Source organism: Simochromis diagramma, unplaced genomic scaffold (assembly GCF_900408965.1).
Source record: "Simochromis diagramma unplaced genomic scaffold, fSimDia1.1 OVJJ01000293.1, whole genome shotgun sequence".
NCBI lineage: Eukaryota > Metazoa > Chordata > Actinopteri > Cichliformes > Cichlidae > Simochromis > Simochromis diagramma.
Genome location: NW_024386801.1, coordinates 6805566 through 6818735, shown reverse-complemented (window position 1 = coordinate 6818735; position 13170 = coordinate 6805566). Strand labels below are relative to the sequence as shown.

The following is a 13170-nucleotide window of genomic DNA, read 5'->3' as shown; positions in this document are numbered from 1 at the left end:
TACTCAAGGCGCTAATATATATATTTTTTTAATTTCTGCATTGCTGTTAGCCTTAAACTGACCACTGGATGGAGACTTACGTTCACCCACCTTTTATTTACTACTAATCTGATCCGTTTAAATCAACAAAAAGCCCCATTGCCGTGCAAGACGCCAAGCCCCCTGAAAAACCGTAGGCCTCCAGACGAGCCATCTGGCGTCCTGTAGTAAAACAACAGGCGCCGCCCCCTTGCTTACATTCTCCAATGTGCCATAGCAACCGGGGCCGAGCCCCCTGTTCCCGCGCAATGTTCCCATCCTTATAAGGCCAGTAGAATGCAGACGCACGCATACGTCATACGTCGTTTATGTAAATAGTTTGATTGAAGAAAAAGAAAAAAAAAAGACCTCGTCTCTACTCTGAAATGGAGGTGTGGATACCACGCATGCGCACAATAGTCCACAACTCTAGTCCCGTCCACAAGCGCAGACATCAACAAGAGAGCGGGTTACCGATGAGGGTAGATGTTCATAAGTCACAGCGCAACGACGCGGTATTCGGACTGTTATTACTTTGGATCAGCTCCACACAACTCGCAGAAAGGTAACGATTGTCTGTGTTCGTCTGGCCTCGTCTTTAAAAAGCCTTTTAAAAGTGTTCGCCGCGCTTTTCAGGGCCGTAATTCAGAAACAAGCTTCGAGATGTCTCACGAACAATTGCTCTTTTTTTATTTTTAAGGCCTGCTGCGCGGACCCGACTTGGTGGTCAGCGGTATTTGTAGGTCACCTTAGAAACAACGAAACTAACCGGGCAAAGTGGGAGGAAAGCGGGAAAAGCGCAAATGTGCGTTTAAAATGCGTTTGAAGGGGCTTTCACGTGCGGGCACGAAGAGGAGCAGGGGGGGATGGCTGCTGGTGCTCGTGCTCCTGCTGTTATTATTATGGGTTGGCTCGGCGCATTTCGGCGACAATTTATCGGTAATGTAAACGTGGTAAAGTGGGTTAATGTGAGCGTCTGGGCTGCAAATGTGTTCTTGTACAGAAGGAGACAAGCGTGGATGCAGTGTGCCGCACATTTTCTGTCTGCTAGACAAGCCAAGTTGAACCTCTCACGCCCACCCGGAGCGGAGATGCGTCTCAGCACGCGGCCACCGCTGTCAACAAAACCGCTCCCGCGAGCGCAAAGTAATCCCCAACCAAAGCAGGAAAGCCAAGCTGGATAAAAAAATGTGGTTTGTGGGAGAAACCGGAGAGAAAAGCGACTTTCCGAGAGCCGCCGCTTTGAACTTGCCGCACATGTAGCCGATTGTGGATTGTTGCAGTGACGCGGCTCTGGAATAACAAAGAGTAAAGATCAAATTACACATTTATTTCAGAGCAGCTCCCCTTTAACACCAAGCCCGCCGATTTTATTTGTTATTTTTTGTGCTCTCGAAACACGTTAGTCCGAGTTTATCCCTTAGCATAAAGTTGAGGTATAAACTCGGCATCGTGGAAGCGGAGGATGATCATCATAAAATGGGTGCGCATGAAGCAGGTCGTGTGGCATGCCATGCTTCCTCGCTGGCGGAGTGGGCGGTGAAAATTGGCGACTTGCACTTTTCTCTCGATGAAAAAGAGGACATTGCTCGGTGTCTTCTTTTATTCTGAAAGGCGAGGGTGTTATTCGTGCGAGTTCGGCAGCTTTTCGCGGTGATTTTTCTTTCTTTTTAGCGTTTGTTTTAAATGTTGCAGTTTTTGCGGAAAATCGCATCACACCCCCTTCGCCACATTGCCTCCGCCTTTGAAGTGTGTTGCCATGTTGAGTTGCGTCACGTACTGTATTTTGCTGCAGAGATCGTCTGTAATTTACAGATGAGGCACGCGAAGGGTAGAAACAAATTAGTTTCTACCCTTTATTATTTAGTTTTATTATTTAAATTGCTTGGTTACATTTTCTTTTTTGAATGAATGCTGCTTTCTTAGCTTTCGAAGTGCAAGTTAGGTGCACGTCTTGTTTAAAAGGACTTTAGTATAGAAAAACAATGTTTGCACTTCACTACAAATAAAACTGCGCAACAGTAAAGTGCTATTGAGTCTCTTCTGTTGTTATATAGGAACTATACCACGCGAAATCGTTTATAAATTAAGGTATAGCCCATTTTCCCCCCACAGTTAATATATTAGCTGTGTCACAGGTGAGAATAAGTGCCAGAGTTGGTATTCCTTTCTCAATGCAACTTACTTCATGTCGGCTTGTGTTGCTTTTTAAACTGACCTCTCCACAGAAATGCCCAATATCTAGTATCTGATTTAATCATGCAGAGTGAGAGTTCTTCGCCATTTTCCTGCTCTTTTTTACTCTCTATGGCACCGCACTGTCAGAAGACCCCGAGGACTGATGGCAAGAGGAAAAAAAAGCCCAGTCTGGGGGGCGCGGCTCACAGTTTTTGCCGCAGTTCAGGTCTACATGTGCCGTAGAGATTAAATTTTGCCTAGCAACATAAATCATAATTCCTGTGCACGCTTATTACATTTCGAGTAATTTCCCCCGGACGCAGTGATGTATAATATTTTACTGGCATTTCTCTAGTAACGCGGTACACATTTTGCAGTTTGTCTTTCCACCTCGTGACGAATAACGCATCTTGTGCGACCCGGAGGCTCGCACTGATTGCGTGCGTAAAATCTTATTTTGGGTTTCCAAAACGAAGCGTGAATCCTGTGAGCGCAGCATGGTGACATTATCTGTCTGACACGCTGTCTGACTGTTGACCTACTTCCTCCACTCTGTCTCTCCTTCCATGTGGGTCAAAGCGGAGAGATGCTCCAGCAAAACTGCTTTCCGTGAACATTGTTGGCGATTAAACACATTTTTGTCCGCTCACTGCAGACTTAACTGAAATTTGTGCTTCACCTCTGACCTGCACTGCAAATGTAGGGGTGAAGGGAGTATTCTCCTCCACCCCCACCTCCTCCTGCTGCTGCAGCAGTAAACACTCGGTGCACACTGATCATATGTAAACATTTAACCCCCCTTTTTTTCTCCCCTGAATGCAGATGTTTGGCTTTCACAAGCCTAAAATGTACAGGAGTTTGGACGGCTGCTGCATCTGCCGTGCAAAGTCGTCAAGCTCTCGTTTCACAGACAGCAAGCGCTATGAGAAAGACTTCAGGAGTTGCTTTGGGTAAGAGATACACCTGAGCATGTGCGGGGCTGCAGGCAAACCATACCTGTCATGGTTTTTAGGCTGTGCATGTCATATTGATGCTAAAGATTTTCCATTTTTTCCTCCTCATCACAAACTGAAATTGTCTTCCAGACTGAGCGAAAGCCGGTCTGGAGAAATCTGTAATGCCTGCGTGCTCCTTGTGAAACGGTGGAAAAAACTCCCTGTGGGAACCAAGAAGAACTGGAACCATGTGAGTTTCAGTGCTGACAGCATGACCGGCCTATCACTTTATGGTGATGATAAAACCCAAATTATACAAATTCGTCCGGTTTCCTGTCCCTCATCCAGGTTGTTGATGCCAGAGGAGGTCCCAGCTTAAAGTTAACTTCCAGGCCCAAGAAAATAAAGCCCATCTCCAAGAAAGCACGGCCAAGCCAGATCAACAGGCTTCAGAAAGAGCTGAAAAGACACAGTAAGTAATTATGATGTATATTTGAGGAAAATGGTAAAGTCATGACAAAATAATGGCTAAAAAAAGGTAGGTTTGGAAAGGTGTTTATTTCTGTGGGATCGGGACATTAAAAATACACCAGCACACATCTGTTTGTACCACAACATTTCAGTTTTACTTTACCTTTCCTTTCCAGGCGCACTGGGTTAATGGATTGTAGTAGCACTCCTGTTACTTCATTCAGATTTTTTCAGGTTTTAAAAAAAATATACATATATATATATTATTTGTCCTATTCTGTCCTCTAGACTCAGATGCCCATAGCACCACCTCCAGTGCCTCCCCTGCTCAGTCTCCCAGCTACAGCAACCTGTCAGACGAGGGGTCCGACACAGAGCTCAGCCCAGGATCCAGCCGCTCCCCCGTTTTCTCATTTCTGGACCTAACATACTGGAAGAGGTAAGGCGGACAGTGAAGCACTTCTTTAATCTACAGGTTTAATTTTTAGAATAATCTACTACAAGTGGTTTAACTGTATATAAACCTTCAAGCCTTCGCCTGCTTTACATATACAGGTGAAACTCCCACCGATGCCCCACCCTGCTGGATTACAGTGACATTAAAGGGATTTCTTTATGTATTTAGCTTAATATTACTAACTGTTACTTGCTTATTACTGTATGTAAATAATTTTTGTTTGTTCGTTTTGGGTCATTAACTAATAGTTGCATTTATTTTTAGTGACAATTTTCCAGGTTTGTTATAAATGTATTTAGGATTTGAGTTTACTTTTACCTTCCAGACAATCTGTAATGTTTTATTGGCAAAGTTTGTAGAGATTTTGAAACTTGCTTGAGACCAGTAATCTATCAAAGCATGAAAATATATTTTACAAAAAAAAACTAAAATGTTGCCTTTTTAAAATAGATTTAATAACTGACTTTTGATCTTTGACTTGTTTTTCAATACATTTTTAAAAATTTCATTTTTCTTAGAGCATTTTTTGTGGTGCCTGATGTTTTATATATTAAGCCTAATGCACATCTTTTTGTTTGTCAGACAGAGAAACAACAGGAAAATGCATTCATTTCTGTCAAATACTCAATACTACCTTTAACACATGAAGTGCCATGCTAATCCAGGATAACCCAGATTCAACACTGAATGCATTTTAATGCAATTAAATAACAGTAAACACACAGAGCCATAATGGTTTCTGTCTCATTTCATGCTCTGTGCAGGCAAAAGGTGTGCTGTGGAATAATCTACAAGGGGCGCTTTGGGGAGGTGCTCATCGACCCCCACCTGTTCAAACCGTGCTGCCGCAACAAACGACAACAACAACAACAACAGCAGCAGAAGCAACAACAGCAGCAGGAGGAGGAGGAAGAGGAGGAGGAGGACGAGGAAGAAGAGGTGGAGGCAGAGGAAGGTCGGGTGTGTGTGGAAAAATCCCAGATGGGAGAGGAAGTGAAGGAGATGGCAACTTGTGGTGAAAGTGCAGAGTCTGCTCAGCTGCATGTTGCATCGCCACCAGTCAGGAGTGAGGTGGTGGGGGAGGAAGGGTGGTAAAGTCACCCCCCCACACACACACACACATCTCTGAAGAAATCTTGAGGTGCTGTTTTTTTTCTCTCAAGCACTTATAGAAAAAAGTGGCCTCAGATTGCCTTCAGTTACAAAGCAGCTGAAAAATCCTTTCTCCATAATGAGGATTGTTGATTGCATTTAAATGATAACTTATGGACTGTTGTGTTTCTCCGTTGTCTGTCTTTACTTTGTATTTAATATTTTTGCCATCCCGACGATGGACCATCATACTCGGTGTAATTGATCTACTTTGAAATGCTGGAGCTCCACTTTGCTGGTACATTTTTATCAGATTTTATTCCAAAACGCAATACATCCACTTATTTACAGAAAAAAAGGTGCTACTTTAAGCTCTCAAACACAGCTGAACCCATCTCAGTGAAGATGTTTTATAAGCATATATGTTAAGATGACTAATATAATGAGGTTAATTAATTTTGGTTTCTTTGTTCAGAGTTGATATCTGGGTTTGTTTGGGTTTTTTTTTTTTTTTTTTAAATGGTGGATATCTCCCGTTTTGGAATGAATGACACTTTACACTGATGGAGCACAGACCTGTACAGTAACCCTCTGTTTTTCTGTCTGCTCACGACAACATCCCCTCCTAACAAAGAGTTTGTGGTTTTTAGACTGGATTAGCGTTTCTGTGTGTAAATACGTATGGGTCCCATTTGAATAAGGCCTATTCACAGCTTCAACAGCAAATACACCAGCCTTAATTATGTGTTACAGACAGCGCTAGTGTTAAATCTGCATTGGTATTAAGGAACAAAAAGGGACAGTACAAATATTTATTGTGGCCTCAGCAACACACACAGTGCATTTTTGCATGAATGGCAAGCCCACTCATCCAAAAGACCGACTGATCTGATGTATGAGTCTTCTAAAAATTGCATGGCCTTATAAAAAATTGTAAATCTTACTTTTATTTTTTTGGATCCATTTTTCTGAAGTTTTAACTTATTTTTATATGTAAAAAAAAAATACAAATAAAAGTGTCTTTGCATAATAATACCACACAATACAACAGCAAAACACAAAAATCGGTCTATCAGTCATTTTAGCAATATCAATATCAGTGATTTCCATCATTCCCGGGTCAGTATACGGTAAAAGACTTTATACAAGCTAAAATTCTATGCCATTGCCTCTTATATACCACAAATGTGTTGTGATATATTGCCTAATATTACTTTATTTATCAAATGAAAGCCAAAGCACATTGAAATTCACCCAATGTCAAATCAATGCAGGTTTTCTATGGACACTTGTGCTTGTCCGAGGTCATTTATATGTATGTTTTAAAAATAACACTAATATGAAATTTCATACATGTGATGTTGTAGTCAGGAGCAGCGGGTGTGTTATGTACATAAGGGGTTGGATGAGTCATATGACTCTTTATATAGGTTTCATTATTTATTTATTTCATATTTATTTGTATCCTTACTTAGAGAAGTGAATTCTTTTCATCTTTAGCTTACTCATAGTACGGTTTTATTCATCAGAAGTCGAATGTTATTCTCACGCAGGCTTTGGTTAACATTGCATTCAATTACTGGTTGTCAATATTTGTGAAATGTTGTTAAATATTTATTTGCTCATCGGTTGAGTTGCGTGCAACCTAACTTATTCTGTATCATCACTTTGGATTTTTATCATGTAGACTGAAAAAGCTGATAGATTGCAACCAAACTGTACTTCTCCCTTTTTACCTTGTAGCTTAAAAATGTCACAGAATAGTAGGATACAATAGTAGGATACATAACTCTAGATTTGCATGTATTGTTGCTATGCATTTACTTAACTTACAAGTTAGACAAAATGGTTTTGTATTTTTTATACATCATGTACTTTTTTTTTTACTTTTCCCTTAATAAAAAGTAATTTTGTGAGCTTTCTGGATGTATGGAGTGACTGAATTTATTGGTGTAAGACGGAAAGGGAGAGAAAGAGGGACGTTATCTTCTAAATATGGGAGTGCATGTCATAATTACATTATACATATACACCTGTCTAACTGAGGCAAATCTCTAATCAGCAAGCCAGATTGCAAATGTAGCACATTTCCCACCATGTTACGTACCAGTGTGAACATTTCAGCTGATCTGCTGGGATTTTCCCGCACAAACATCTCTAGGGTTTACAGATAATGATCTTAAAAAGAGAATAACCAGTGAGTGAAAATGTCAGACTGCCTTGAGCTGATAGGAAGCAACAGTGACTCAAATAACCACTCATCGTTACTATTAAAGTATGCAGTAGAGCATCTCTGAGTGCATAACATGTTGACCACCAAAGCAGATGGGCCACAGCAGCAGAAGACCTCAACGTGTGCCACTCCTGTCAGCTAAGAACAGCCTATTTGCAGAGGCTCACCAAAACTTGACAGTAAAAAGTTTGAAAAAATGTTTGCTCTAGTTTTGCTGCAGTGGTAATGGTGGAGAGTGGTAAGGTTAGAATTTGGCATAAACAGCATGAACCCATTCTGCCTTGTATGAAAGATTCAGGCTGCTGGTGTTGTGGTGACTTATTTCCTTAACACACTTTGAGCCACTTACCACCAATTGAGTGCTATTTAAATACCACAGCCATCACGGGTATTGCTGCCAAACCTGTCCATTGCTTTATGACCACAGTGTACACATGTAATGGCTGATTTCCACAGGATATGTCACAAAACCAAGTCACAAAATTCAAATAATCTTTGACTGGTTTCTTGAGTATGACAAAGAGTTCATTGTACTCAAATGACCTCCACATGCATCAGATCACGATCTAGTAAATCTTTGGGATGTGGTAGAACAGGAGATTCACATCATGGATCTGCAGCTGGCAAATCTGCAGAAATTGTGTGATGCCATAATGTCAATCTGAACCAAAATATCTCAGAACTGATTGAAGCACCTTGCTGAATCTATGCCACAAAGAAGCAGTTCAGAAGCAAAAGCAGTTCTGAAGCAAAAGCAATTCTATTACACTATTACACTATTTTTTAAAGAGAGAGAAACATAGCAGTTCAAATGTACATGAGGCTAATTATGTTGCTGCTCTTCAAGTTCACTGTAAGGCTTAAACAGAAAAGGTCATATACACTCTAAATATATTCCATGCATGCATCCGTTTTTCCTTGCATAGTTGTGCTGCAGCCTATCCTAACTGTCACCGGGCGAGAGGCGGGATATATCCCGGACAGGTCTCAAAATATGTCGTGTATTTCATTGTCACTGAAGCTTCCGTTCATGACTTGCAAATAATTATGCAATTAATAAGTTTCTCTTCTGCAGCGACCAAAACAAAACACACTCTGTCAGAAAGTACCTTAAATAAAGAACAGCAGCTCAATAAAATAACATTATAATGACAAAAGAAGACATTTCACTAAAGTCAAAAATGATCTCAGTTAAACAGAAGAAATTGGCTGGAATTATATTAGCTCAGTAGGGAAAAAACATAAAATTGCGGAAGAATGGCACGTAAAAACGAAATAAAACACAATGACGTGGCTCAGTAGAATTAAACATATCGATTTAATTTTAATTCACTGAAAACTATATAAGTGAATATAAATAGCTTATTAACGAAAACTAATGAAAAAACAACAACGAAAACAAACAAACAAACAAAACCTTAGACCGGAAGCGTTGGTCTCGTGACAGGAACTTGAAAAACATATGGAAGTGGGTTGTTTTTGTCTCACAGCCAGGTGTCAAATATAGTCTTAATCTGCTGCGTAGTCGTCCAAACTCTACAGATAGCCATCGTCCGAGCTCAGGTAAGTAATGTAAACTTTGTAGTTGCATTTATTATTATTACGGCTCGGTAGCTAGCGTACTAACCTTGCGGTGGTTGGTTTGGGGTGCTAACAGGGAGCTGGAGGGCAGTTAAACACCGGCACAGCATGCGGTGAATAAACAATTCACAGCTGGAGTTGACTGTCTCTGATTTAATTAGCGTTTACAAATCTAGCTTATTTCTTTCTCGTTGATTAAATGCCTGTGTTTACATTTCTGGATATTTTGGCTCATGCAGTTATGAATAAATGTTTCCAATTGCAGTTTTTTCGGCTTGCTCGTCATCATGGTGGAGCACACTGCATCTGACGTGTTCTGCAATCGGATGCTGAGCATGGTCAACTCTGAGGATGTTAACGCCATCATCCAGGCTCAGAGACACATGTGAGTACCAGACTGAGCCCAGTGGTGCCATGAAATATAAACTATGTCTGCTGTTTGGGGTCGTTTCATTTGTGTCTGAGATTAAGATTTCTGTTTCTCTGGTTAACTGTTGTGAAAACAGGCTCGACCGTTTTGAGAAAACCAATGAAATGCTGATCAACTTTAATGGGCTGTCTAATGTACGCCTGCAGCAGATGAACGAGCGTTTCCTACTCCACACTCGCACTCTTGTGGAGATGAAGAAAGATCTGGACAGCATCTTTAGAAGGATCAGGTTAGTGTCTACTACTCCCACCATGCAAAAAAAAAAAAAAAAAATACACCTTTAATCACAGGCTTTCTCTGCCTCTCCAGGACACTAAAAGGAAAGATAGCTAAGCAGTATCCAGAAGCTTTCAGCAGTGAGTTGTTTGATTTCTATTCATCACAACTTGATTTCTTTCTTCTTTTTTTTCACATTTCACACTTCCATGTTTCAGATTATCAAGTAAATGGTAATATTACACAAATATAATTAGAATAAATACAAAATGCAGTTTTTAAATGATGATTTCATTTATTGGGGGGAAAAAGCCATCCGATTTCACCTGGCTCTCTGTGGATATTTAATTACCCCTTCCCTCTCCCCACCCCTTGAAACTTGAATTAACTGTGATTAAGTTCACTTTCATTAGCCTCACTAGTGGCCTGATTACTGCTGGAATTGTTGAATCAGTAAATTACTAAACCTGACAAAGTGAGGTAAGCTTAAAGATCTCAAAAAACGGCAGCTCATGCCACAATATAAAGAAACAGCTGAGAAACACAGTTGACTGATATTTCAGGTTACCAAACCATTTCCTGCGAACCACAAAGAGAACCAAAATCTGCAAATGGAGAAAACGATGGTGAACCTTCCCAGGAGAGAGTGGCCTACAAAAATTACTTGAGAGTAAATCAACGACTCATTCAGCAGATCAGAGAAGGCCCCAGGACAACATTTGAGATCAGTTATAGTCAGTGTTCATGAATCAACAATAAGAAAGTGACTAGAGAAAAATGGCATCTATGGGAGAGTTCCAAGGCTAAAACCACTGCTGACCCAAAAGAAAACTCCAAATCATCTTCTCTCACAAAAATATTTACATCAAGAAAATAATCTGAGGATTGATGAGACTTAAGTTAAACTTAAAAGGTTGCAGTCCCTTTTTATTTGGTGTAAAACTAACAGAGCACTTGACTGTAGTTCTTGCTGCCAAGGGTGACAGTTTATACGTTTATCAGGTTTATTTATTCACACAGGACCAGGTAGGTTTAGATGGCAAACATGCATTTTGTACTTAGTCGGATTATCTTGGTCTAATATTAAAATTTGCTTAATGATCTTAAACATGTGTAACAAATATGCAAATAACTAAGAAATCAGGAAGAAGCTAAATATGTTTTCGCGGCACTGTAAATTGAATTTTTAAACAATGTATTTTTCCTGACAGACATCCATGAGTCGCCCATTTCTGAGGAAGATGACGATGAATTTGACCCAGTTCCCCCAAGCATTGCCACAACTACTACCACAGCCACCTCAGAGCAGAGCACAGAGTCATGTGACACAAGTCCAGATGTGATCTCGCCCACTGTGAGCAGATGCTCTGAAGAGCTCTCTCAGGAGCCACCTGACACGCCCACCTCTGACTTCCTAGAGACAGCTGTCCTGCAGGACGAGGGTCCTGACTCAGTCCCTGCAGAATAGCGAACAGTTAATGGGTCACTTTAAACTTTTTTTTTTCAGGAAGACTTGTTGTATAATTGCATGTGCACTTGCCACTGTAATGTTTGCGGTCATTTGTTTGTTTGATGTTTTGAGGTGGCTTTGCACTGTCAATGAGAAACATGCTTTTTTTTTTTTTTTGCCATACATAATTGTGTTGTGCTAGCATAGCACCACAATAATGCAGAAAATACTTGAACTTGTATAATACACCACTGTATATCTGTATGTGTATAACTATACAGCAAACCTGAGCAAAAGCCTGTGTGTACGAAGAAGTTCTCATCATGTCAACATAAATAACAGATACAAAATCTAGTCTCACTCTGAATATTGGTAGTTAGTTTTTGCAAATGTTTATTGCACTTGTTGCAGCATTGTTATTCAGCAGTCTCCTGTTAACCCTATATAATTTATTTCCCATAAAACCAGGAAGTATGTTTATCAGCACCTTCATGAGTGCGTCCTACTGCTAGTTACAGATATCATTTGGTTTAAAAGTGTAAAACTAAATATATTTATTTTTTTATACTGCTACATAACAATATTAATTTGAAAAGCAAAGATGCTAAAGCTAAAATAAGTAATGGTACACGGTTATGGAAGCGCTGGAGAGTTTTAGTTGTTGCAATTTTACACTTGAATAAAATTGCATTTTTCTGCTGAACAGTGTATGAGCCCTCATTAACAAAACTCAGTTTGTATACTAAACTTCTCACATGTTAATAACAAGGAATCTCCTGATGCTAATTTCACCATTGAGAATTGTAATTGTGTCTTTTTAAAATGGATCTTTGTCCATGTTAAAATATGTGTGTGTGTGTGTATATGTATATGTATATATTAGGGGTGCAACGATACACAAAATTCACGGTTCGGTTCGATACTTTGGTGTCACGGTTCGATATTTTTTCGATACAAAAAAATGTTCATTGCCTTTTTAATTTGTCATTATTAAACTTATAAATATATATTTTAACTCAAAAGTACAGTTTTTAAATTTAATGTTGCTGAAACAAAAGTAATTTAAAAAATTAATATATCTCAGGGCTCTCAAAATTTCAAAATCCCTGGTAGCCCTTCGGGCAGGGACTCTTCAGTTTTTGGTAGCCCAAAATAAATGTAAGTAGCCCGAATAAAAAAGAGAGCAATTTTTTGATTGATGTTTTGTTTCCTTTACAATATTATACATTAAAGTATAATATTATAAAGGAAACAAAACATTAATCAAAAAATTGTTGAAAAACAAATTACAACATTGTATAAAAATTACAATCATCAACTCAAATACTTGGTTCTAATTGAACAGAAAGTTCTATGAACTTGTAAGAACTGTGTAGGACATGAATCAGTCTGTGTCAGATCCTGAATTTGAAATTTCCACTGAAGTCACGGGTAAGAGACAAGTGGAACCAAGATCTAGGCCATTGCTTTTTGAAGTTTGCAAAGACTGCTAAATTTTGCCAGTGGTAGTTCACTCTTTGCAACATAGTACGCTGTTCTAAACAGATTTTTTCAGGTTTATTTTTAGTATGTTATTTGCAATTGGTGTTTGTTCTGGGAAAGATATTGCAGACTGAGCAATAATGCATTTCTTGCATTTCTCATGGGTTCTAATGGGGGCCTTTCTTAAAATGACTGGTCCCAGTAACAAAGGCGCTTGTCGACTCAGAAATCGAGGGAAACCAACAACACACCTGGCAGAACATTATGTTATTTACACGGGTGCACATAAGTGGTCCGCATGTGCGCATTCGCTGTCAAAATAAAAGACGCGCACCAGATAAGAAGTTGCAACGCGCGTTTGCGTCCATATAAAAAGCACTGTTTTTGTCCGCTAGAGTGGGATTTTCACGGCACATTCCGCACCACATCTCTGTGCGTTCATCATTTGTTTGAAGCCAGCTCACCTCCTGCAACCACTTTTCCGAGAATACGCGCTTCTTTTGTGGTTCGGACTCCTTCTGACATTTGTTTGGAGGTGGAGGAACACCAAAGTAATTGCTTAAAGGAGCTTGCTTCTTCGACATCTTTAAGAGTTCTAAACAAATGTCTGTCCTCCTCCAGAAAATC

General features: G+C 39.8%; 2 protein-coding genes across 3 annotated transcripts; both read left to right on the top strand.

The window, feature by feature from the left end:
* The first annotated feature begins 427 nt into the window (after positions 1–427).
* On the top strand, positions 428–7077 carry LOC120729665 (SIN3-HDAC complex-associated factor-like). Its single transcript, XM_040025426.1, has 6 exons — positions 428–583; positions 3019–3146; positions 3282–3381; positions 3480–3603; positions 3891–4041; positions 4824–7077. Exons 2-6 carry the CDS (start codon positions 3019–3021, stop codon positions 5152–5154), a joined length of 834 nt encoding a protein of 277 aa, XP_039881360.1. The 5' UTR covers positions 428–583; the 3' UTR covers positions 5155–7077.
* Positions 7078–8812: 1735 nt separating this feature from the next.
* On the top strand, positions 8813–11856 carry LOC120729666 (kxDL motif-containing protein 1-like). Of its 2 annotated transcripts, none has more exons than XM_040025428.1 (5): positions 8813–8947; positions 9231–9350; positions 9472–9624; positions 9705–9751; positions 10823–11856. In XM_040025428.1, exons 2-5 carry the CDS (start codon positions 9253–9255, stop codon positions 11077–11079), a joined length of 555 nt encoding a protein of 184 aa, XP_039881362.1. In that variant the 5' UTR covers positions 8813–8947; positions 9231–9252; the 3' UTR covers positions 11080–11856. The 2 variants fall into 2 exon arrangements, with proteins under 2 accessions (XP_039881362.1, XP_039881361.1); XM_040025427.1 differs by lacking the exon at positions 8813–8947 and adding an exon at positions 9001–9078.
* Positions 11857–13170: the final 1314 nt, after the last annotated feature.

Excerpts from the sequence above, each read along its gene's own strand:
- LOC120729665 (XM_040025426.1), top strand. The coding sequence starts at position 3,019 with ATGTTTGGCTTTCACAAGCCTAAAATGTACAGGAGTTTGGACGGCTGC. Across the intron at positions 3,147-3,281 it reads GACTTCAGGAGTTGCTTTGG|ACTGAGCGAAAGCCGGTCTG; the intron begins GTAAGAGATACA and ends ATTGTCTTCCAG. Across the intron at positions 3,382-3,479 it reads CCAAGAAGAACTGGAACCAT|GTTGTTGATGCCAGAGGAGG; the intron begins GTGAGTTTCAGT and ends TCCCTCATCCAG.
- LOC120729666 (XM_040025427.1), top strand. Across the intron at positions 9,625-9,704 it reads AGCATCTTTAGAAGGATCAG|GACACTAAAAGGAAAGATAG; the intron begins GTTAGTGTCTAC and ends CTGCCTCTCCAG. Across the intron at positions 9,752-10,822 it reads GTATCCAGAAGCTTTCAGCA|ACATCCATGAGTCGCCCATT; the intron begins GTGAGTTGTTTG and ends TTTTCCTGACAG.